The sequence below is a fragment of the Manis javanica genome, chromosome 17 (assembly GCF_040802235.1).
Source record: "Manis javanica isolate MJ-LG chromosome 17, MJ_LKY, whole genome shotgun sequence".
NCBI classification, from domain to species: domain Eukaryota; kingdom Metazoa; phylum Chordata; class Mammalia; order Pholidota; family Manidae; genus Manis; species Manis javanica.
This window is the reverse complement of record NC_133172.1, coordinates 7,796,471-7,817,838: the sequence shown is the minus strand read 5'-3', so window position 1 is coordinate 7,817,838 and position 21,368 is coordinate 7,796,471. Positions and strand designations below refer to the sequence as shown.

The 21,368-nt window shown below is 54.6% G+C and overlaps 1 protein-coding gene across 2 annotated transcripts; it reads left to right on the top strand.

The window, feature by feature from the left end:
* Positions 1-4,354: 4,354 nt before the first annotated feature.
* EHD2 (EH domain containing 2) lies at positions 4,355-20,687 on the top strand. 2 transcript variants are annotated; one of them, XM_037005912.2, is made up of 6 exons: positions 4,355-4,479; positions 6,341-6,797; positions 7,325-7,422; positions 10,933-11,345; positions 16,638-16,802; positions 18,951-20,687. In XM_037005912.2, exons 2-6 carry the CDS (start codon positions 6,394-6,396, stop codon positions 19,500-19,502), a joined length of 1,632 nt encoding a protein of 543 aa, XP_036861807.2. In that variant the 5' UTR covers positions 4,355-4,479; positions 6,341-6,393; the 3' UTR covers positions 19,503-20,687. The 2 variants fall into 2 exon arrangements, with proteins under 2 accessions (XP_036861807.2, XP_036861808.2); XM_037005913.2 differs by having other exon boundaries at positions 4,367-4,479; positions 6,307-6,797.
* The last annotated feature ends 681 nt before the right edge of the window (positions 20,688-21,368 follow it).

The window sequence follows — 21,368 nt, the reverse complement described above, 5'->3', positions numbered from 1 at the left end:
GCAGAGACGGGCATGAAATGAGGGAGGGAGCCACAGGGAAATCGGAGAAAAGCACGGAGGGCAGAAAGTACCGCCAATGCAAAGGCCCTGAGGCAGGAACATGCCAGGAGTGTTCAGGGACAGCAAGGAGGCCCCTGTGGCTGGAGTCTGGGGTGGGGAACAAAAGGTGAGGTCAGAGGGAATAACGGGAGCCTCTGGTTAGGCCCACGTGCTCCACGGGTGAGGAGCGCTCTTACCGAGTGAGGCGGAGCCACAGGTAGGCCCTGGGCAGAGGGCTTGAACTGATTTAGGGTTCCTGGGTGCCCCCTGGCGGCCCTGTGGTGCAACAGACGGAGGGTGCTGAACCGAGCCCAACGCGGAGGCGACGGCCATTGCTTGCGTGCAACGAGCCGCGGCTGGAGCGGGGTGACGCTCCCTGTATCTCTGCAGGCCTCTGGAGGTATTTGTGTTGGGGAAGCTGATGTGTGGGGTATCCGAGAGAGGGGCCGCCCCCGCACCCCGGACCAGGCTGGAAGACCCCACGCGGCTGCGCTGCGGGCTCAGGCCTCAGTTCTGGGAGGCCGGCTGCGTGCAGCCTGAGCAGAGGGACAGCCATGATTAATGTTTACCGAACACTTACCGTGGGCACTGTTCCGAGCCCTTCCCCTGGCGTATTTTACTTGGTCTTCACAGAAGCCCCTGTACAGGAATTGATAACCCCGTCTGCAAGATGGGAAAACTGAGGCCTGGAGGAATGCAGTAAGTGGCAGGCAGTCTGTCTGCCAGTCCATGATGGTGGCCTCTGCACACTCAGCTCCCAGGGAGTGGGGCTCAACAGCAAGGCTTTTCCTAAAGGGCCATGAGGGAGCCAGAGATCCTCCACCTCTTTCCCACGCCCCTGGAAGCTGGGGAGGAGACCAAAACTGTTCCACCTCCTGCAAAGTTAGCCCTCAGGACCAAACTTCATAGATGCCAGCTCCCAGATCCTCGGAAGCAATGGCTTTTCCACAGCTGAGGCATCTGGGAAAAGAGGGAGGCCCAGAGGTTACCTCGAGACCCAAGTCACCTGGGCACTGAGCAGGACTGGAACCCAAGACGGACAGCATCCAAAGCTCACCACTGACGACCAGGCCCACTGGCCGCCACCTCCATCTGCTTTTTGGTTTTTAGAACTGCGATAAAATACACATAACATAAAATTTACCATTTTAGCCGCTTTCAAGTATACAGTTCAGTGGCATTAAGGACATTCACATTGTGCAGCCGTCACCACCATCCACCCTGAGAACTTCTTTCATCTTGCAGAGCTGCAGCTCTGTCCCCATGACACCCTAACTCCCCCTGCCCGCCCCTCCTCCCCCAGCCACCATTCCCCTTTCTGGCTCCCTGAGTGTGACTGCTCTAAGCGCCTCCTAGGAGTGGAATCCTACAGTATCTGTTCGTTTGTGACTGGCTTGTTTCACTTGGCTTCATGTCTCCAAAGTTTCATTCATGATGTAGAACGTGCCAGAATTTCTCCATCCGGTTTTGACAAATGGGGAAGAAGGAAGCTGGTGGGGGGCGAGGCGGATCTGAGCTTTTGCCTCGGGGAGGGAGCTCCAGGGACTGTGAGGGCCTTAGGGAGGTTGGATGGCATGAGGACAGATCACAGAGACTCCTGGTTCTGGGAGCAGCAAGCCAGCGAGATGAGACGGCAGCCCCAGTTCCCAAGGGCTCACAGCATATTTAGTGCGGCAGGGTAGTGGCGACCAGGAGCTTCTTCAGTCCTCTGACCCCTACCTGGAATAATGTTTTTAAATGCATCAAATTAAACCCGCAGGAATACAAAGGAAACCAATGATATTTAAATACAGTTATCAATGTCTTAAAAAAGCCCCCACATGTCTCTGACAATGGACAGGGCCTGCTGCTCCAAGGTGTTAATTAGAAAGAGGTGGTGGGCTGGCCAGCAGTATGGACACAATCACTGCAAATCTCCAAACAACAGCCATGTGCTGAAAACGTCTACAGTCCTGCCTGGTGACAGTGATACAGTCCTGCTGATACTATCATGTTTCGTTGCTCCTGTTCATGGTTGACAGAAACAATGAAATCTCAGTGGAAAATCCAGATGTCACTTTTTTTCCATCCAAGTTCACAGTTCCTCCTGATTTTCGTGACGACACACAGCAGGCTGAGGAGCCCCGGGGTAGAAGTGACAGCAAAGCTCTGCTGTCAGGCAGCCCAGCTCAACTCCATGTTCTTCCACTCCTTGGGCCAGAGAGACTCTGCTTCCCTGTACCTCAACTTCCCCATCTAAGAAATGGGGTTCACAACGGTGACAACAATCATAACAGGACCTTGCCTCCTAGGGGAAAGGGAGGTGATACATGAAGAGCCCCCACCCGTAAGATGGAGAACTCCCTGCTTCTCTTCTGGGTCTTCGGTTCCCACCGGCGCCACCTGAGGCCCAATCACCTCTCGACCCCCCACCCAATCCCAGCACCTGGCCAATAGCCACCAGCCCCGTTGAAGTGATACCTCAGTCAGCTTATGTCCCTCCCTATATAACCTAGTACTTTTCCCCAATAAAGTGGAATTCTCCGGTGAATTGCTGCTGTGTGTCGCTCCTTCCTTTCAACACATGGCAAGCTTTTAAAATAGGGCCTGGCTCCGAGCAGTAATGACATGAGTTATCGCCAAGCTCTCAGCCTCTTATTGTGTATGTACTATATATGCCATTATATATTATAATTACATATACCAAACATTATATACATATACCACTTTATATATAATATATATAATAATTATATATATATATATATATTGGCTTTATGGAGGTATTTCACAAGCCATACTGTTCACCCATGAAAGGTGTGCAATTCAATGGCTTCAGTATATTTGCAGAGGTATATTTACAACTATCACCACATTCTGTCATAAAACATTTTCATCACCCAATTCCAGACACTGTTGCATTCAACCAATTAAATATTTTCTGAGTGCCTGTTGTGCCACCAGGCACCGTTCTGGGCACCGGGGCAGCAACAGTGAACAAAACCGTCCTGAGTCCCTGCCCTCCAGGAGCTGACATTCTTGCAGACAAGTTACATTAAAAATAAATGCTAAAAAAATATATTTTTTAAAGAAGTAAAAATAAGGGGCATAGGTATTGTGGCTGACAGTGATAAGGGCTAAAACAAAAATGAAGTGAGGGAGGAGTGATAGGGCAGAAGGGTCATGGGGTAGGGCACAAAGACCCAAGGGGAGTGGCTCTGTGAAGCAAGACAGATCAGGAAACTGAGGCACTGTCGCTTCTCGGAGGTTCTCTAGCAAGCTAGTTGCAGGGCTGGGTTTGATATTCAAGGCCTTGTGAGCTCTGAGGCCCCTGCTGGGGAAAAACCCTGGCTCGGACCTGGATGCTGAGTATGTTTCGCAAGCACCTGCTATGGGCTAGGTGCGGTGCTAAGCCTGGAACAATCTCTCTGTGTAAAATGGGGATAACAATACCTACTTCTCGGAGATATTCTTATAACTCAGGAAGCTAATATGTGTAAAGCGCTTAGAACGGTGCCTGCCTATAGGAAAACGTTGAGGATTAATTCAACAAATCTTTTTCCAGCCCCTTTGGTGTGACAGACACTGTGCTAGGCTGGGGACACAGTGGGAAACCACCCAGTGGGAAAACCCTGTTCTTGAGAGGAAATGAGTCACTTAAGCAAGAAATGCAGAGTATGTTGAGTGCCGATAAGAACTGTGGTAAAGCAGCAATAATGGATAGATGATGCATTAAACAGGGAGGTCAAGGAGGGCTTCTCCGAGGAGGTGACATTCGAGCAGAGACCTGAAGGAGGGGAGGGAGCAAACTATTTGGATGTCTGGGGGGAGGGTGTTCTAGGCAGAGGGACAGCAAGTGCAAAGGCCCTGAGGCTGGAAGTTTGTTGGTGCGTTGGAGGAGCAGCAAGGGCGCCAGTGTGGCTAGAGCAGAGTAAGCGAGGGTAAGGAGGAGGTAGGCGAGGGCAGAGGGAAGGCAGATCCGGCAGCGCCTGGTGGGCCCTGGCAAGGGCTTTGGCTTTTACTTAGTTCTAGAGAGGGTTCAGGGTGTTGTGAGCGGAGGAATTTTATGAACTCCCTTAATTTTTCAAATTATTAGTATTATTATTGCTTTTGTTTCTGCTAGTATTATTCCCATGTTAAAAAGGGAAAAGAGAGAGGGGCGTGGCCCAATGCCCCAGGTGGAGGCGGAATTTGCACCGGGGTTCGGAAGCCCGCGTTCTCTCCATCTCTCGAAGGCGTCCTGCCACTCTCCACCAGGGGGCGCCGGAGGCCGGGCGCCCGGTTTGGGGGTGGGGGGGCCTCGTCCCGCCCCCCCGCCCCTCCCTTCCCTCTTCTCGGCTCCCGGCCCCACCCGGCTCACAGCGCTCCGGACGAGACCGTGAGCACAGGCCGCTCCGCGGGTGCCACGGATCCCCGCGGGACCCCCGCCCAGCCCGACCCAGCCGCCTGCACGCCCCACCGGTGAGTGGCCTCGACCGCAGCTGTCACCTCCCAACCCCCGCCCGCGGAGCCCTAGCGCCAGCCCTGGCTCCCGACTATGCCCCTGCTTCCCGAAGACCCTCAGTCCTCACCCCCTGCGATGTGTAAAGGTCTCCCCGGTGTCCCCAGTAACTCCCCAAACTTCCCTGTCTCTCGCACTGCTCCCGGCACCCCCCCCAGTCGCAGCTGTGCCCTCCGCTCTCCTTGTCCCCCACAGGCCTGCCGTGTTCCCCACACTCCTCCAATCTGAACCACTAGCCCCCAACCCCTCCTCTGCCCCTCCTGTCTGCCAGCCAGAGGAGGTCCCCTCGGGGTTTCCCTCCACCACCCTTGTACATCTCTGGCCTGCTTCATTCTTTCTCCCACCCAAGAGCTCCTCCCCTGGCTCACCAACCCCAGTTCCCCCAAACATCCTCTCTGCAGATGTCACCCCGACCCCTCCCTGCCTAAGCCACCACCCAGGGCTCCCTCCCTCTTCATACATCCCAGGTCCCACCTCTTACCCCTCCTTTACCACTCCAGCACTCCTTCCCCACTCTGTTTCATCTTTTCCTCTTTTTTAGAGTTACCATTTTGATTTTATAGATTTTAACGTATTTGATTTGCAGTTATTTTTGATGCGTAAAGAAGCATTTTTGACCAGTGGGAGTCCCTTCAAGCCAGGTCCTGTGTCCCTGTGACATGCATGCCCCATCCATCTCTGAGCACTTCCCCACTAAATAATCCAAGCTCACTTGTTCTTTCCCCGCCTTGCATACCTAACCAGCCATTTCTCCAAGAAGCCCCAGTTTCTTTTAGTGGAAAATGGCATTTAGAGACTCTAGCTGTCCAAAGTTCGATCTATGAAAAGATGGATATAATTATAAGCATCTACTTAGACTGATCAAGGAAGAAAAAGAAAAAGACACAAATGATTGACATCAGGAATACGAGAGAGGACATCACTACAGGTCCTACAGCAAATGAAAGACTAGTAAGGGGACATAGAGAACACAGCCTGTGCTGGGAGTCCCCCCCCCCCAACTCCTTAGACCTATGATGTGGGCACAGGCTGTGGAGTCCCAGAGGGAGCATTTCCTAGCTAAGTGATCTTGGGCAAACTGCTGCCATCTTCTTGAGCCTCCATTTCCTTGTCAGAAAAGTGGGGGTAATACCAGCCCTACCTTACAGGGTTGTTACTAAGGTCAACTGAGTCTAAGCCGTGTTCATCCATACATTTCACAGCTCCAGGCATTATTTGCACATACCATCCACTTTGCCTAAATGCCCTTTTTGTGCCAAATATTCAGGGAGCAACTCAAAAGTTAACCCACCCGGAGCTTTGCTGATGCTGTGGTCAGTTCATTATGTTCCCACTGGTGCCCACAGGTTCACTGTGTGTCATTTTCCAGGCGTGACTGACTGCTTGGTGCCCAGGCCCTCTCCTCGCCGGGGGCTCTGAGTGGGTGAGGGCTGGTCTCTGGCCCGTTTCTCTGTCTGTTGCTCCTGATGCATGGAGTGATTTCAGTGAAAATGTGTGAAATGATGGAAGCAGGGAAAAGAGGGAGAAATGAATGAAGACATGAATGAAGGAATACAGGCGGCCTCTGCATCCTTTCGTCTGTCCATCCCGTGGCCTTCCACCACTAGGCTCCCTTCCTCAACCATTCCACTGTTCATCTCCTTCTCTTCTTCCTCTAGCGGGAATAATCCCCCTCCTCCCCCATGAGTCCCCACCTCCTGGCCCCCACCATCGATGCTCTCGCCCCTCCTCTGGCCGCACTGTTCCACCTGCCACTTCTTTTCCTTCTCCTCCTCCTCTTCTGCCAGGCCGTTCCTGTCAACACTGTCTGTCCCCCTGCAGGCACCTCTCCCCCTGGCATCTCCCCCAGCCAACCCAGCAGGCCGCGTGCAGCCATGTTCAGCTGGTTGAAGCGGGGCGGGGCCCAGGGCCAGCAGCCCGAGGCCATCCGCACGGTGACCTCGGCCCTCAAGGAGCTGTACCGGGACAAACTGCTGCCTCTTGAGGAGCACTACCGCTTCGGGGCCTTCCACTCGCCCGCCCTGGAGGACGCCGACTTTGACGGCAAGCCCATGGTGCTGGTGGCCGGCCAGTACAGCACAGGCAAGACCAGCTTCATCCAGTACCTGCTGGAGCAGGAGGTGCCAGGCTCCCGCGTGGGACCCGAGCCCACCACCGACTGCTTCGTGGCCGTCATGCATGGGGACACGGAGGGCACCGTGCCAGGCAACGCCCTTGTTGTTGACCCAGACAAGCCCTTCCGCAAACTCAACCCCTTCGGGAACACCTTCCTCAACAGGTGTGTGGTGCCAGCCAGGGATGCATCTTCCTGTCCCGGGACCCCATCTCTGTCTCATCCCGGCTTGTGTTTCTCTCTTTCTCAGCCCAGTTCCCTTATGTCTACCTGACCTTTCCCCTTCCTGCCTCTACTCTCCTGCCTTCTCTAGGGGAGCAGGTAAGCCTGAGCCGGCCTGCCTGGGTTCAACTCCTGTCTAGCTGGGTGGCCGTGGGCAAATGACCTAACCTCTCTGTGCCTCTCTTATCCTCATTTGGAAAATGGGTATAAGCATAGTCCCCACTCCATAGGGATTTGAGAGCTAAATGAATCCGTATAATGTGCTTAGAATAGCACATGGCACAAAGTAAGTGCTCAGTCAACATCAGCTCTGACTTTCATAGTTATTATTCTCTGTCCTATTGCTCCTTGTCTCTTTCAGGGTTCTTCCCTTCTCTGTATCTGATTCACCCTCTCCATCCTGTTCCCTTCTATGTGCCCTGTCCCCCTGCCTCTCCCTGCACTGACCCCTGACCTTCCCTCTGCCCCAGGTTCATGTGTGCCCAGCTCCCCAATCAGGTCTTGGAGAGCATTAGTATCATCGACACGCCGGGCATCCTGTCAGGCGCTAAACAGAGAGTGAGCCGCGGTGAGTGAGGCCCCACTGCCGGGCCCGGAGGGGGGCAGCCCAAGGCCTCTGCTCTGGCCGGGCCCTGGGTCAGCTGGCCCTGAGCTGCCTGGGAGCAGAAGGGAGGTGATAGAAGCTGTGATTCCGGTGGGGGCATGGGGGGGCATGGGGGCAAACACGTGTGAGTGGGTCGCTGCTGCGCGTCTGCATGTCTGGGCAGGTCTGAAGATTGGAGAAGGAGAGATCAGGAAAGAGACAGAGAGAGATGCACAAAGTCAGAGACAGCGAGACTGAGAGACGCGAGACCCAGAGAGGAGGCTGGGCCAGAGGGAGGCCCCGGGCCCCAGGCGAGCTCCTAGCTCCAAGTCTGGGCCACAGACGGGGCTGAGAAGGGGTTGGGAAGGGAATCTGGGCGGGGGCCAAGGCTGGCCTGGAATTTATAAACAGCCGTGCAGGGGGAGCAGTGGGGGGTGAATTCCAGCGGGCCTCCGAGGGAGCTGGCCCAGCCCGCTCAGCAGCTGCGCCCCCACCCCCACCCCCAGGCCAGCACTGCGTCCCGCCCCGCAGGGCCTCCGAGGCCAGCTACTGGGGCAAAGGAAACTGCAGCGCGGGGCAGAGGGGACTGGAGGCTGAGCCTCGCGCGGGGCAAGCGCGCCAGGGCCTGACGGTGTCCCTGGCTGCGCCCCCGCTGGGAGAAAAGCAGTGGTTGGTGGGGGGACGGCTCCAGCCCCGGGGAGGCAGGAGGCTGTGGGTGGGTGTTCCCGGGACGCAGCCCCAGGGCTGGGCCTGGGAGAGCAGGAGGGCACCGGGTCTCCAAGCCTGGGCAGGGGGCCCCAAGGCAGTGCGGAGGGGACGGAGTGGAGAACGGGTTCTCCTTCCGTGGCAGTGGGGGTAGAGGAAGAGGAGGCCTGTGCCTGGCGTCTGGGAGTCTGTCCTGGGGTCGCGGCTGGGAGGATTCTGTGTGGCTCCGAAGGACCCGGTAGGCTGGAGAACCGTGCATTGTGTCTCTGTGTGCGGCTGTATTGTTAAATGTGCATGTGTGTGTGTGTGTAAGGGAGTCCTTGGTGTAACTGTGTGGGTAATTCAGTGTGTGTCTGGGAAAGTGTGTAAGTGTGGGTGTGACTCTGTAGCTATGTGTCTGTGTGTGTCGGGGCTCTGCTTGCGGTGTACCTATGTGTGCTTCGTGGGGCCATGTCAGATTGTATGGGATTGAGGGGATTTTGTTGGATTGTGTGTGTGACTGCATGTGATTGGAACTCTGTGTACAGTTGTGCGCTTGGTGTGCAAGTGAGAGAGTGCGCGCACACGCAGGAGTGTATCTTCTGTGGCATTGTGACTGTGTCTGTGTGGGCTCCCTTGGATCTGGAAGGTGGTTGGAGTTGTGTGTGTAAATCGTGTCTGCAGGCGGGCAGGAGTGCTTCTGAACTTGTGTGTTTATGTTGGTGTCTGACTGTTACTTTGTGTAGGTCTTGGTGTCTTTGTGATTGTGTGACCGCCAATATCTCCAGGTGGCAAGTGTGTCTGGGAGTGTGCATTGCATCTTGTACGTGTGGCTCTGAGTGTGTGTGTGTGAGGAATGTGTGGCTGTCTTCTTGGGTAGTATCTGTGACAGCCATGTGTGTGATGGTAGCATAGTGGGGCCCTTTGGCAGGGTTCAAATCTGGGCTCTGCTGTTTTTAAACTGCCTGACTTTGGGCAAGCCAGTGAACTTCTCTGTGCCTCAGTTTCCTCATCTGTAAAATGAGAATAACAATATCAGCCCCATAGGTTGCCCTGAGGGTTAAAATTAAATGTCAAGACTTGCAAAGCAATCAAAACAACGTGTGGCACATGGTAGGAGCTAAGTAACTGCTAGCAAAGACCACTTTTCCTGTCTGAGTGCCTCCGTGCACCTGGGTTCCTCTCTGCCACGTTCCCATCCCCACGCTGACTCAAGCTCCCTCCCTCAGTCCCTCCCTGCATGAGACACACTTTCCGAATCCTGGCTGGTGTGTGTGTTTGTGTAGACACTGAGTGAGGAAGAGGCCCCAGCTGCCGTTCCCCTGGTAACGCAGCCCTTCGTCCCCCCCAAACAATGTCCCTCACCCCCTCCTCGTCCAGTCCCCAGGGTCCACAAGGAGCCTGCTTTCTCCTTGGCAGGACAGGCCCAGCACCAGCACCCCCACCGATGTGTCTTGAGTGGATCCCTTGACTACTCTGTGCCTCAGTTTCCTCATCTGGAAATGGGGGTAATAAAAGTTCCTGTTTCCTGGGGGTTGTTTTGAAGATTCAACAAGTTGCATCAGGGAGAGCATGCAGTGATGTCAGGTGAATCAGCCAGCTAACCCCTCCCCCCCCGGGAGCCACTCTACATTGCCTCCGCACAGTTGCCCTTCCTGCTCCCCCAGGCTGGGCAGGTGCCCCGTCTCAGCTCCTGCAGCGCCCTGGGCTCCGCAGTCCCAGCCCGACTACTCTGGGGATGGCTGTGTCCCCAGAGGAAGGTGAGCCCAGTCAGGACAGGACTGGGCTGCCTGAGCCACCATGTGTCCTAGTACAGTGCAGGCTGCTCTGTGGATGGTTGCACCATGACTAATACTCTTTGAGCACTTACCACACACCCAGCACTGTTTTCTTTTTAAACAGTTTTATTGAGGTATAATTTATATGCCTAAAACTCATTTTAAGTGTGCATAGTTGAGTCCAGGGACTGTTTTAACTCTTTATGTATTAGCTCAATTTATATTATTTTAATCTTCACAGTTGTTCTAGGAAGTAGGTCTGTCAGGGTTTCTGTTTTACAGAAGAGGAAACAGAGGTTCAGAGAGGTTTCCTACTTAGGGTCACAAAGCTGGGATTCAAACCCAGGTTTTCCAGACTGCCAAGTTAGGGGGTCTCAACCATTCCTCTGTGCTCTCCCAGGCATCACTCGTTAATGAGTGAATAAATGAATGAATGAACAAACAAGCAAAAGGGTGAATTGTATGCATGAATATATTAGGAAAGGAATGAATGAATGAATTCAGGAGCCAGTTGTTGGGATGGGTGCTCCCCAAAGGCCAGGACCTTATTTGTGTTCTCTGAGGTGAGGCCTGGGGCACAGAAAGCTCTCAGTAAATATTGTTAAATAAACTAAAAATGTTTAACACCTGCTACGTCAAAAGCATAGCCAGGGCCAATGTGATCTCTTTAGTTGCTGCACTGTGGGGACACCCCGCAGGTCCTGGGGAGAGGCCAGGGTGGTGGAGGCATTTGGAGGACTGGGGAAGCCATAGAAGCACAAGGAGTCTGTGAAAACTTCAGTATTTTAACAAGCTGTAGATCCGGGATAATGCACACCGCTGATACCTGCCTGGTGAATGAATGGAAAAGGGGAGGAAGGATTCCGAGGGTTGGGGTCCAAAGCAGTGGATACACTTGGGTCTTGACTATTCTGCATAGACAAGGATTTCGATAGGACAACCTGCCCATCTATACAGTCCAATATCAGTGCAAAGGACTGGCTGCTTCCAGAGGGCAGGAGGCTGGGGGCTGACCTCTGCTCTTCGTGTCCAGGCTATGACTTCCCAGCCGTGCTGCGCTGGTTCGCGGAGCGTGTGGACCTCATCATCCTGCTCTTCGATGCGCACAAGTTGGAGATCTCTGATGAATTCTCAGAGGCCATTGGCGCCCTGCGGGGCCATGAGGACAAGATCCGCGTGGTGCTCAACAAGGCAGACATGGTGGAGACGCAGCAGCTGATGCGCGTCTATGGGGCGCTCATGTGGGCGCTAGGCAAGGTGGTGGGCACGCCCGAGGTGCTGCGCGTCTACATCGGCTCCTTCTGGTCCCAGCCCCTCCTTGTGCCCGACAACCGGCGCCTCTTTGAGCTGGAGGAGCAGGACCTCTTTCGTGACATCCAGGGCCTGCCACGCCACGCTGCCCTGCGCAAGCTCAACGACCTGGTGAAGAGGGCCCGGCTGGTGCGGGTGAGCAGGGGTGGGGCAGCCCAGCATGATGCAGGGTGGGAGGCAGGGCAGCTCTGGCCTGTCCTCTGGGCCTCCGCTACTTGGCTACGGTCACTGACTTATCAGCTCTCTGATTAGTTCGTTCTCTAATCTAAGAGTGTTCTCCAAGCTGGGCCATTCTGGCAGAAGGTGGGGGGGCTGGGGAGCAGAATTACATGGAAAATTGTTCCTTTGCCGCTGCATTTCTTTCTGTTCCCGTCTCCCTGTCTCTTTTCTGTCCTGTTACTCTGTCATTCATCTCCCACCACCAATCAGGCTGTATCATGTCCTCCTCTGCTCACACCCCAAGCAGGACTCCTGGCTCACTCAGCAGAAACCAAGCCCTCCGTGTGGCCCATGGCCGTCCCCTTCCATCCTCTATCTGCCTCCTTGCTTTCCTCTTCCTTCCCTCCCTGCCTTTACAGCTGGCCTCCTCAGCCCTACCTCAGGGCCTTTGCCCTTGCTGTTCCCGCTCCCTGGACACTTCCCCTCTTGGCTCCTCTCCCACCTGGCTATCCACAGGGCTCACTGCTCACCTCCCTCATGTCTTAATACAAATGTCAACCATCAGAAAGGCTTCCCTATCCTCCCTTTTTGTGACTATATTCCCCACCAACCCGCACTCCAGAACCTGTACCCTGCTTCATCTCTGTTGTGCTTCTCTTCATCGCTTTCATCACTGCCTGGCCTTATGTTATCCATCCACTGGGTGTCTGTGTTTCTGCCTGTCTCCATTCTCATTTATGTTCCAAAGAATCCGGGATGTTTGTTTGAATTTGTTCATTGCTGTATCTCCTGCACCTGGAACAGAGCTAGTGCTCAGTAAATATTTACTGAACACATGACACTGAACAAACACACCCATTCAACAAAATCTCTGTGGCTGGCCCTGTGCCAGGTGGTGCTGGGGACACAGTAGCAACCAAGGCAGTCCAGGGGAGGAGACAAACCCATCCTCAGACAGTGATAACCCAGGGTGGTAAGGGCTGGGACTGGGGAGCCCAGGGGGAATCAGGGAGGGCTTCTTGGAGGAGAGGGCATCTGAGCTGCAAACTGGAGGATGAAGAGAACAAGGAGGGGAAGGGATTTTAGATAGTGGGACCAGCAAGTGCCTGGAATGGAGGTGAAGCCATGGCCAATTCAAGGAAGAGGAAACACGTCAGTGTTGAACCCCGTGTAGACAGTGTGATTAGGCTGGGGAGGTGCATTGGGGTCAGACCCAGAGGTGCAGCCAGGAATCTGGGTTTTGTCTCGAGAACGGGGAGCCACGGAAGGGTTCAGGGCAGGGGAGGGACCGAGTCACAGAGTGCAGCCACCCTCCGTTGGGTGGATTCAAAGGCCTTGAGACTGGGGCTGGAGACCAGAGAGGAGGCCGAGGGCAGAGCGGCAAGGAGGAGCCGGGCCCGGGACAGGGCCTCGGGGCGGGGAGGGCAGCACTGGTTTCAGAGCGGTTTTGGAGGCCGAACGGAACATTCACAGGGGAGGCTGCCAGCGTGGAGGTGGGGCAGGAAGCTGGGCGGGCCGAGAAGGCTGTGCGGGGTGGAGGAGCCTGGGGCGTCTGTTTAAGGAGCAGCCGAGAGGGGGTGAGTCAGAGCCCCCCCCGCCAGGCACCCTCCGTGCGAGGGAGTGGCCTCTCTGAGGCCTTCAGAGAGGAACCCACCTCTGCCCGGCTCCGACTGTCCCTGTCTGCGCCTCCGTCCCCTCACCTGCACCCCTTCCTCGGCGCCCGTCTCCTCCCGTTCTTTCCTGCGCTCGCTCTCTCCATCTCTCCATCTCTCCGCACGCCCGTTCACCCTCCCTTACTCTCTGTCCCTCCGTTTCTCCCTCTCTTCCCCCACCTCTGTCCCTCCCTCTCTGTCTCCCCACCCCGCCCCCCGGCTCTCTCAGCCTACCCCCGGCGCACCCTGGTCCCCACGGACCCCGGCTCCTCAGGCCCCTTGGAGGAGGCAGCCAGCGGCGGGAGCCGGGGCCCGGGGCCGGGGGGCGGCGGCGGCCGGACACCTGGAGCCCCCGCCCGGCAGGAGGTGGCTCCGGAAACCCGGACAAACCCCGGAGTCCGGGACCCGCGCCCCGGCCCAGCCCGCCTCCCACCTTATCTCTTCCTGGCACCTTCCCCCGCTTCCTCTCTGGAAAAGCCATCAGCGCCCTCCGGCCTCCCTTCTTCTGGGTCCCCACGGAGGAGCCCTCAGGCCCCGCCCTCTCGCCCCATTGGTCTGCCCTCGCACGCCCCGCCCACAAGCCCGACCACACCCCTGCACTGATTGGCCCCTCAGGCTGACAGACCACTCCTTCCCCTTCCTCTCGCAGACCCATCTATGGCTCCCCATTACCGCTCAAGGCCTATGGTCCACTGGGATCAGCCTCCCTGCCCTTTGCCTGTCACCTGCTCATCCCTCACGATGACCTCTGCCACACTTGGTCCAGCCATCAAACAACAGCCCACACTTTACCTCCCCATGTGCTCTCCCCCCAAACTACCAGCCATTTCTGCATTCTTGTAACTGCCCTTCTGTGCCTCAGTTTCCCCGTCTGTACAGTGCAGGGTGTGGATGAGTCTTTTGGCTCTGCCCTTTGTGAAAGCGATAGCTGACATAAGGGGCGATTTCACCATGCTGTAATGCTGGAGGCCAAGGTCTTGGGAGGGTCCGATTCTAAGGAGGCCAGGATGCCCTGAACCTTCACACCGAGCTGCTTAGAGGCGGCACAATGACGTTCCTTCAACAAACAGTTACTGTGTGTCTACAACACGCTCCTGTGCTGTCCTAGGCCCTGGGGATACCGCAGGGAACAAACCAGGTAAAATTTTCTTCCCTTGTGGAATTACTTTTAATGGGGGAAGTGGGTATTAAAGAAATGAATCTGTAGTAATATATTTTATGTGGTAAGGATTATGAAGAAAAATGAAGCAGAGGAAAGGGAGACTGGTGAGGAGCTATTTTAGGGACATCAGGGAGGGTCTCCTAGAGGAGGCTGTATTCGAGAAGAGACCTGAAGGAGTGAGCTCTGGGGGAGACACTACCAGGCAGAGAGGGAACAGCAAGTGCAAAGGTCCTGAGGCAGGGATATGCTTGAACAAGGAGTTCACGGTGGTGGAAGTGGGAGGAGATGAAGATTCAGAACCAGCCAGTGGTCACCAGAATTTTTAGCATTCTAAACCTATGAATCATGAAAAGACCTTTTTAATGAGTGCTTTTGATGGAAGATTTAAGACCGTCTCATGGTAAAGCATTCAAGCTCTGTCAAACCCGCTCCCGCCCAGCCCTGACCCCAGCAGCTCTCAGGTCCTATTCCCTAGAGGCAACCCCTATTTGTAGTTTCTTTTGTTTTTTTCCAGATGTTTCTGTTTTTACTTAATCATGTACAGTGAATTACTGAGCTTCCTATTAAAAAGTAGGACATACAAATACTCATTATTCTGCTCCCCTTCTTTTGTTTTTTGATAATTTAGGATATTAGCTCCCAAGTTCATTGGCTTATTCCACAAATATTTCTTGAGTGCTTTCTGTGTGTGTGGTGCCAGAACTGGGGACAGAGGGAAGAGGTAAGGTCCCCGCCCTCCTAGAGCTCACATTCCGATGGACGGAGACAGGAGAAGTGTTAAATAAAGTAATGATGAATTGCGATAAACATTGTGAACAAAACAATAAAAGTGAAGATAGAAAATAATTGGGTGGTGGTGGTTAGGGCACCTGCTTCACATAGGATGGGCTCTGTGAGGAGGAGACAATACAAAGAACTGAGGTAGCTCTCAGGGGACCTGGGCAGAGTTCCGGGCAGAGTGGCACATGCAAAGGCCCTGAGGTTCCAAGAAGGTTGGCATGCTGGTAGAAGAAGGAAGGCAGGAGAGGAAGCTGGAGGAGTTGGTGGGGAGAGAGAAAGTTGGATGAACTGAATCATGTAGAGCGGTGGTTCTCAAACCTTTCAGTCTCAGGACCTCATTACACTCTTAAAAATTATTGAGCACCCCAAAGAATTTGTACATGGATTAAATCTGTCTATATTAACCATACTAGCAGTTAAAACTGAGCAAATGTTTAATATTTATCTCATAATATCAATTAACCAACAATAATTATATAACTTAATATGTAGCATCTAATGATAAATGTTACAATGAGTTATCAATAATTTATATAAATACTGATAACTAAATTGTCATTTAAAATAACAAGAACCTACATCACATATGTTTTATGAAAATTAACTATTTTCCAAACAAAAAATATTAGGGAGAGACATGATTGTTTCACATTTTTGCAAATCTCTCTAATGTCTGGTCTCAGAAGAGACATCTGGATTTGCATATCTGTTCCTGCATTCAGTCAGTTACAGTATCACATGTCTCGTAGACTAAAGACTCCACTGCCCACTCAAGAGGAAGTGAGGGTGAAAAATGACAAATAGCACCTTAATATTATTATTAAAATAGTTTTGATTGTACAAACTGAAAGGGTCTCTGGGACCCCTTGGGGTTCCCTGGACCACACTTTGAGCATTGCTGCTGTAGAGCTTTGTCAACTATGGTAGGAATTTTGTACTTGGATAAGAAGAAAACTGAGACTTTGGAGCAGTGTCTCATAGGCTGGCGTTTGCTCTTAAACAGACAAACAAAAAACCTGGCTCTGCCGCATGGAGATGGGACTGTAGAGGCCAGAGGGGAAACCAGGAGACCAGTGGGGTGACTAATGTGTCTCCCCAGGTGAGATGGTGACAACCAGGATAGGGGTGATGGCAACCGAGGTGGAGGGAAATGAAAAAGTTAGGGGAGAGATTTAGGAGGCACAAAGAAAAGGACTCGCTGATGGATAGGATGCAGCTAGGGGGTGAGAGGAGCAAACCAGGATTTCCAGATTTCTGGCCTCACATGGGGAGGCAGAGGTGGAGGTACCATCTGTGTCCAGAGGTGCTTGCAGGGAGAGTGATGCGGCTCTGGGGGCTGAGGCCAAATTCCACTGAGGGCGGTGGAAGGTGGGGCTGTCCAGGAATGTTGAGGAGGAGATCAGCTCCGTGTCCGAGTTCGCAGGAGAGGCTTAGGCTGGTATGGAGACTTGGGAGAGGGAAGCCATGGATTTGAGATTGCCCAGGAGAGGCCGAGCCCTTCCAGCCTGGCAGCAGCTGCAGAAACAGCGCACCTGGAATTATTAGAAATGCAAATTCTTAGGCCCCACCCTGGACCACATGAATCAGAAACTCTGGGCATGGGGAGCACAACCTGTGTTTTACCAGCCCGCAGGCTGACTGACACAGGCTCAGGCAAGCCCTCGCCTCCCGCAGGTTCACGCATACATCATCAGCTACCTGAAGAAGGAGATGCCCTCTGTGTTTGGGAAGGAGAACAAGAAGAAGCAGCTGATCCTCAAGCTGCCTGTCATCTTTGCTAAGATTCAGCTGGAGCATCACATATCTCCCGGTGACTTCCCGGAGTGCCAGAAGATGCAGGTGCGGGACTGCCAGGAGGGAGGTGGAGGGGGTCAGCTTTGGTGGGTGCTTAGATGGTGCCTCACAAGCGGGAGGGATGGTGGGTCCTGGAAAGCACCTCTTGAAATAGTTCCCTGGGACCATGGTTTTATAGGTTAGGATAAGGAAGTGAAGAGAAAACTCAAATACCTATGGTTTAATTAAGATGGAAATTTTTTATGGCCTCCATAAAAGCCTTGGAAGTTGGTCCAGGGCTGGTTGGTGCTTTACAGAGCCAGGGACCCAGTCCCCTTCTGTCTTAGTTTTCCTCTAGGTCTGGCTTCCAGTCCCAAGAATCCCTCATGGTATAAAATGGCTGCAGAAACTCCAGCCATTGTGTCTGCATTCCAGCCACCAAGAAGGGGGTGTGGGGGATGGTACAGTCTCTCTCTTTAAGGACACTTTCTAAAGCAGTGCTGTCCAATCATACTTCCTACAATGATGGAAATGTTCTATGATGTGCTGTCCAATATGGTAGCCACTAGCCACATTAAGACTGCAAAGTTTAGGTTTTGTTTAATTTAAATTTAATCACAACATGTGGCTACTATATTGAATGGGCAGTTTGAGTTGCACACGCAACTTGTGCCGATCTCCAGTTGTCCAGAAATTAGCCACGTGGCTAGGGTTAGCTGCAAGGCAAGCTGGGAAGTGTAGTCTATTCTCTAAGTGGCCAAGTGCCCAGGTAATGTTCAAGGGGTCCAGTAGTGAGGAAGAAGGGACAAGTGGATACTGGGGGACTGCTGGGAGGCTCCTTGCACATCCAGGCCTAGGACAGTGCTGGGGAAAGCATTGTGTCTGGGTGTGGCAGTCTGGGGTAATGAAAAGCTTCTGGTAGTAGTGACCAAATGGCTACGGGGACTGAGGTCCAGGCCCAGGCATGGAGGTGGGGACCTGTCCTGAGATTGCATTAGGCTGATACTCAAGGCCTGTGCCCTTTGGGTCTGTGATGTTTCTAGCCTGAGGGACTATGATAGAGTGAATTTCAACTGGGCACTTAATAGCTCTGTGAATCTGGTCAAGTCACTCACCTTTTCTGAGCCTTAGTTTCTTCAACTGGGAAAACAGGCATCATGATAGAATTGACCGACTTCCCTGGGTGCTGCCTCAGGGAGCGTTTGCAGTGCCCTTAGAACGGTGTGTGGTGTAGAGCTCGGGTGAGCTTGAGGGTTCCCAACCTTGGCACTACTGACACTGGGGGCCAGCTTCTTTGTTGTAGGGGGACTGTCCTGTGGACCACAGCATGTTCAGCAGCATCCCTGGACGCTATGCACTAGATGCCAGCAGCACCCCCAAGTTGTGACCATCAAAAATGTCTCGATCTTGCTGAAGGTTCACTGGGCTGGCTGAGAACTGCCAGGCTAGGTAAAAGCAGCTGCTAATACTAAGCTGACGTTTATTGAGCACTTCACCAGGTGAACTCATTTAGCCTTGCCACCCCTCCCCCCAACAAATATGGGAGGTGCTAATGTTACTAATCCATTTTATAAATGTGGAAACCGAGGCCCAGAGAGGTGAAGTCACTTGCCCAAGAACACACAGCTCCTAAGTGCAGCACTGGGTTGGAACCCAGGCAGCCAGGACCTGGAGTCCCTGCCCTTTTATGTCCTGATCAGTGGGCCTCTTCGCCTTGACTCTGGAAATTCATGTGAGGCTGTGAAATGGATCCATCTTTGCTGTAACTCTCCAGGCACAGGCGACTGAGAGCTGCCTGTGTGAGAAGCACACAGCTGTGGGCAGCTGGTGTGCCATAGAAGAGGTGCAGAGCCCGGGGCCGATGGGTGTGCTCTGGAAAAGCTGTAGCTGATGTCCAAATACTGAAATCTTCCTCTACCACGTGTAAATGGCTGCTGCTCTGAGTCACTGGAGGGACCCCAACATCCTTAGCACCCAGCGATTCTGAGGGCATGCCTGGCACGGGGCGGGGGCCTCCGAAACTGTGTTGGACAGGTCTCTTCTGAGCAGTGGGTGTCCCTGTGGAACAGGTTGTGCAGATGCTCACATACTTCTGCACCTCTGGGTAAAGAACTGCTCCTTGCGTGGCCCAAGTGGCCTGGTGCCACCAGGGAGATGGGAGGCCCCAGGGATGGTGCCCCCTCACCTCTCCCCTCTCTGCCCTCCCCCCGACAGGAGCTGCTGATGGCTCACGATTTCACCAAGTTCCACTCCTTGAAGCCGAAGCTGCTGGAGGCGCTTGACGAGATGCTGACACACGACATCGCCAAGCTCATGCCCCTGCTGCGGCAGGAGGAGCTGGAGAGCACGGAGGCGGGCGTGCAGGGGGGCGCTTTTGAAGGCACCCACATGGGCCCGTTTGTGGAGCGGGGGCCTGACGAGAGCCTGGAGGACGGGGAGGAGGGCTCAGATGACGAGGCCGAGTGGGTGGTGACCAAGGACAAATCCAAATACGATGAGATCTTCTATAACCTGGCGCCGGCCGACGGCAAGCTGAGCGGCACCAAGGTCAAGACCTGGATGGTGGGTACCAAGCTCCCCAACTCGGTGCTGGGGCGCATCTGGAAGCTGAGTGATGTTGACCGGGATGGTATGCTGGACGACGAGGAGTTTGCCCTGGCCAGCCACCTCATCGAGGCCAAGCTCGAGGGCCACGGGCTGCCCACCAACCTGCCCCGCCGCCTCGTGCCACCCTCCAAGCGGCGTCACAAGGGCTCCGCCGAGTGAGCCAGCCATTGCCTGCTGGCCCTTCCTCCCATTGCCCTGCTGTGGCTCCCCAGCTCGGTTGACTGCATGCACGCTCCCACTTTGGTCCTCTTGCACCCCATCTGCCCACTCTCCCAGCTGTATGGATGGGGGTCTCTCCATCCCCCCACCACAAGACAGTGGGGACCAGAGACGAGGCAAGGCTTTGCTGCCCCTCCTTGCACCTCTACCCTCATGCACACTTAGGCACAGCACACTGACACTAACACAGCGGCATCCGTTCATTTACGAGTCATTCAAATATTTATTCAGCACCTCCTATGTTTGGATGTTCGAGCTCTTTCTAGGCGCTGCGGATTACAGCAAAGAGGAAAAGAGACACATTATCTGCCCACATTCAGTCGTCACACACACACAGACACACACCCTACCCTACCAGCTGGCCCCTCCCTCTGAGCAGGACCCCTCGCCTCTCCCTGTGAGTGGCCATGCAGTTGAAATAACCAGCAGACAGGACCCTTGCCCTATTTCCTCTTCTCCAGCCAGGCCAGGACGCCCCGCCCCATCACACTCTCAGGTCTAAGGACCACTCGGGATCTTAGAGGGGGTATAACCCCCTGCTTCCTCAGATAGACGCCTCCTCAGCATCTCCCCCAGCTCTGGCCACACCCCTTTCTTCAGTAAGTCTCCTTAGAAAAAAAGTCCCTTGGTCCTCGGTCCTCCTAACTGCACCCACTTTTAGGTATTTCTGTCCTCCCACCTGCCCTGGATTGAAAGCCCAGCCTGTGCCCTCCACCCCAGGCTCCCAGCAGCTGGTGATATGCAGACAGTGAAGCCCAGCCTCCTCTGCCCACCATTAGGTGGTATTTTTAAGTGGAGGGCCTACCAGATATAAAGGCTTCAGGGCTTTTAGTCCCCTTTTCAGGGATGTCGTGGGGGAAGGGGTTCTTGGTGCTACAGCCCTCCCTCCTCTTCCCTAAAGGAACCTCATACCCCACCCACCCACCTTTTCCTGCCTTCATCACATATCAGTGCCTAACCCTGGTGGGGGGCCCCACGGAAAAGATGGGGAAGAGTGAGCAGGTGGGGACCATGCCCCCCTCCAGGGTGCTCGCTGGGATTCCCACCCCCACCATCCCCCACCTCAGAGGGCCTGTGAATGGAATAGTGTCCCCACAGAGCAAATAAAGCCAAAGCTTCTTTCCACATAGGAGTCAGGCTGTCTTGGGATGGGCTTTCGGGGGGGAAATCACTCCCTTCCCCAGTCCCACTCTGCCCTGGACCTCTGGGAAGTACTGGTGGGGGGGGGCCCCTCCAAGCTCAGGGGTGGGGGGTGGGGGGGTGGCATGACTCAATGTAGCGCAGCCTGATGACTCAGGCCTGCGCTGGGGCCCAGACCGACATATTTTCCGAAGAAAAGTTACTCTGAGGCCCTCCCTCCGGGACATCCCTCCCTCCCACCTCCCGCCGCGGGGGCCTGGGAACCAAGCCCTGGGAACCAACCAAGTGGGGTGGTGTGTGCGGGCTCGGGCACAACGTGTCCCCGCCCGCCAACGCACCCCCACACAACCGGGGCACACAACTCCTCACACGTAACGCCAGGGACGAACGGGCTCCTCCAGGGGAGGAGGGGACACTGCCCACAGGGACCACCAAGCGTGCGCACGCGCGCGCTCACATCCCGGGAACTCCCGACCCACGCTCTGCAGCGACCCGCTCGCGGTCCCACCGGCCACGCCCACGGCGCCCCGGGACCAAGGGCAGCGCTCTTCCCGCCCATGCGCGTCGGACCGGCGGCTCCCGGCGCCCCCTGGCGGGCACTCAGGAACTAAGCGAGCTGGTCTCTGCAACCTCTGTGGGAGGTGGTCGGTGCTCAGGTCCCCAGTG